General features: G+C 46.2%; 1 protein-coding gene across 1 annotated transcript in view; it reads left to right on the forward strand.

The window, feature by feature from the left end:
- Positions 1-1,583, forward strand: part of LOC106534987 (junction-mediating and -regulatory protein) — a 36,388-nt gene that overhangs the window by 32,897 nt on the left and 1,908 nt on the right. The window contains exon 9 of the mRNA XM_014031824.1: positions 528-1,029. Within this exon, the coding sequence (XP_013887278.1) occupies positions 528-1,029 (502 nt within the window). The remainder of the gene's footprint in view (positions 1-527; positions 1,030-1,583) is intronic.

Consider the following 1,583-nt stretch of genomic DNA (forward strand, 5'->3'; position numbering starts at 1 on the left):
CAATATTTTTGGAAGGTCATTTATATACAGTATAATAGGAAAAGCAATGGGCCCAGTATGCTACCCTGCGGAACTCCCACGGAACAAGTTGGCAGATGATACGCATTCTACCAAGGAGTGATAGGTCTTTAATTTAAATTTGACAGTATTTTTAATTTCTGTTAAAATTTCTTCTCTTGTTTTCTGGTAACTGGAAATAAGATGTTCATCATTATTCTCCACATTTCCTTATCTGTCTTGTTGATTGTTATAAAAGGGGTGGTCAAGGCTTTTTCAGGGGGTTCACATTCTGATCCTCATACCTGGTTCCTAAGGAACTTTTCTACTTGTCTAGATATCTTTGCCTCGCTGTAATTTTCATTTACTCTAATCAAACCTCTTGTAATGCTGCATGCAGTAACTTGTCAATCTACTGGGGGTGGGGGGGGATCAGCTTCCAAGGTAGCGAGTGCCCCCCTCTGGCTCCTCCCATGTTTCTTCATATGATGATCGTTGTTGACAGACTCCTCTGTTGTCTCCACTCACAGCGGTATCCAGGTCAGGTGACTCTGAGGTCCAGCCGGCAGCGTCTGAGTCAGACTCGGAGGCGAGCCGGCCAGCAGCCCTGTACCCAGGCGGTCAGCGTTCAGACCGACTCCGTCTCAGATCTTCCACAACTCTCTGCTCCTCCTCCAGCTGATACCTGCAGCTGTGACAGTGTGTCCTTACCACCTGTTGACCTCCAAAGTCAGGACGCTCCTCCTCCTTTCCTCTCCCTGCCTCCTTTAACATCACCTCCATCTATCCTCTCACTAGGAACCCCGCCCCCACCTCCACCACCGCCCCCTCCTCCTCCTCTACCCCCTCCTTCACTTCCTCCTACTGAGAGCCTCACCACCAGTCCAGTGCAGCAGCGTAAATGTGAGTCTGAATCCACCTCGCTGCCGCTGGCATCGTTTTCTCCTCGGTTTTTTGACAACAGCCAGTTGCTGACAGCAAGGAAGAAGCTTCGCAAAACCACTTCTCTGGATTCGTCACAGTGGAGGAGAGGTGAGAAAGTCTTCTTACTTATAACACCTAAAAATACTTCTTTTTAAACAGCAAAAAATTATTATATCAGTACTTGCTGGAAAATATGATGCTGCTTAATGAAAAAGCAATTGAAAATCCATCACCTTTCCTTTACTCAATAAGCGTTTGAGAACTGGACACGAACTGTTGAAACTTTGTTGGTGGAATTCTTTCCCATTTCTTGCTTGATGTTCAACTTCAGTTGTTCAACAGTTCAGAGTCTCCATTATCCTATTTTGCTCTTCATAGTGTGTCACACGTTATCAATAGGAGACTGGTCTGGACTGCAGGCAGACCAGTTTAGTACCTGCACTCTTTTACTATGAAGCCAGGCTGATCTAATATGTGCAGAATGTTGTCTTGCTTAAATAATCAAGAACGTCCCTGAAAAAGATGTAGCTCATGCTGCGTTCACACCGAACGTGATTTCAGCGTCAAAATCGCATCCAACGCTGAAGTTTGAAGCTTGTGCACTTTGAGGTCAGACGCAGGTCAGCTCTTGAAGCGCTGCACGGCAAGAGCCTCTCCACCCC

The sequence above is a fragment of the Austrofundulus limnaeus genome, unplaced genomic scaffold (assembly GCF_001266775.1).
Source record: "Austrofundulus limnaeus strain Quisiro unplaced genomic scaffold, Austrofundulus_limnaeus-1.0 Scaffold1329, whole genome shotgun sequence".
In the NCBI taxonomy this organism is placed as follows: Eukaryota; Metazoa; Chordata; class Actinopteri; order Cyprinodontiformes; family Rivulidae; genus Austrofundulus; species Austrofundulus limnaeus.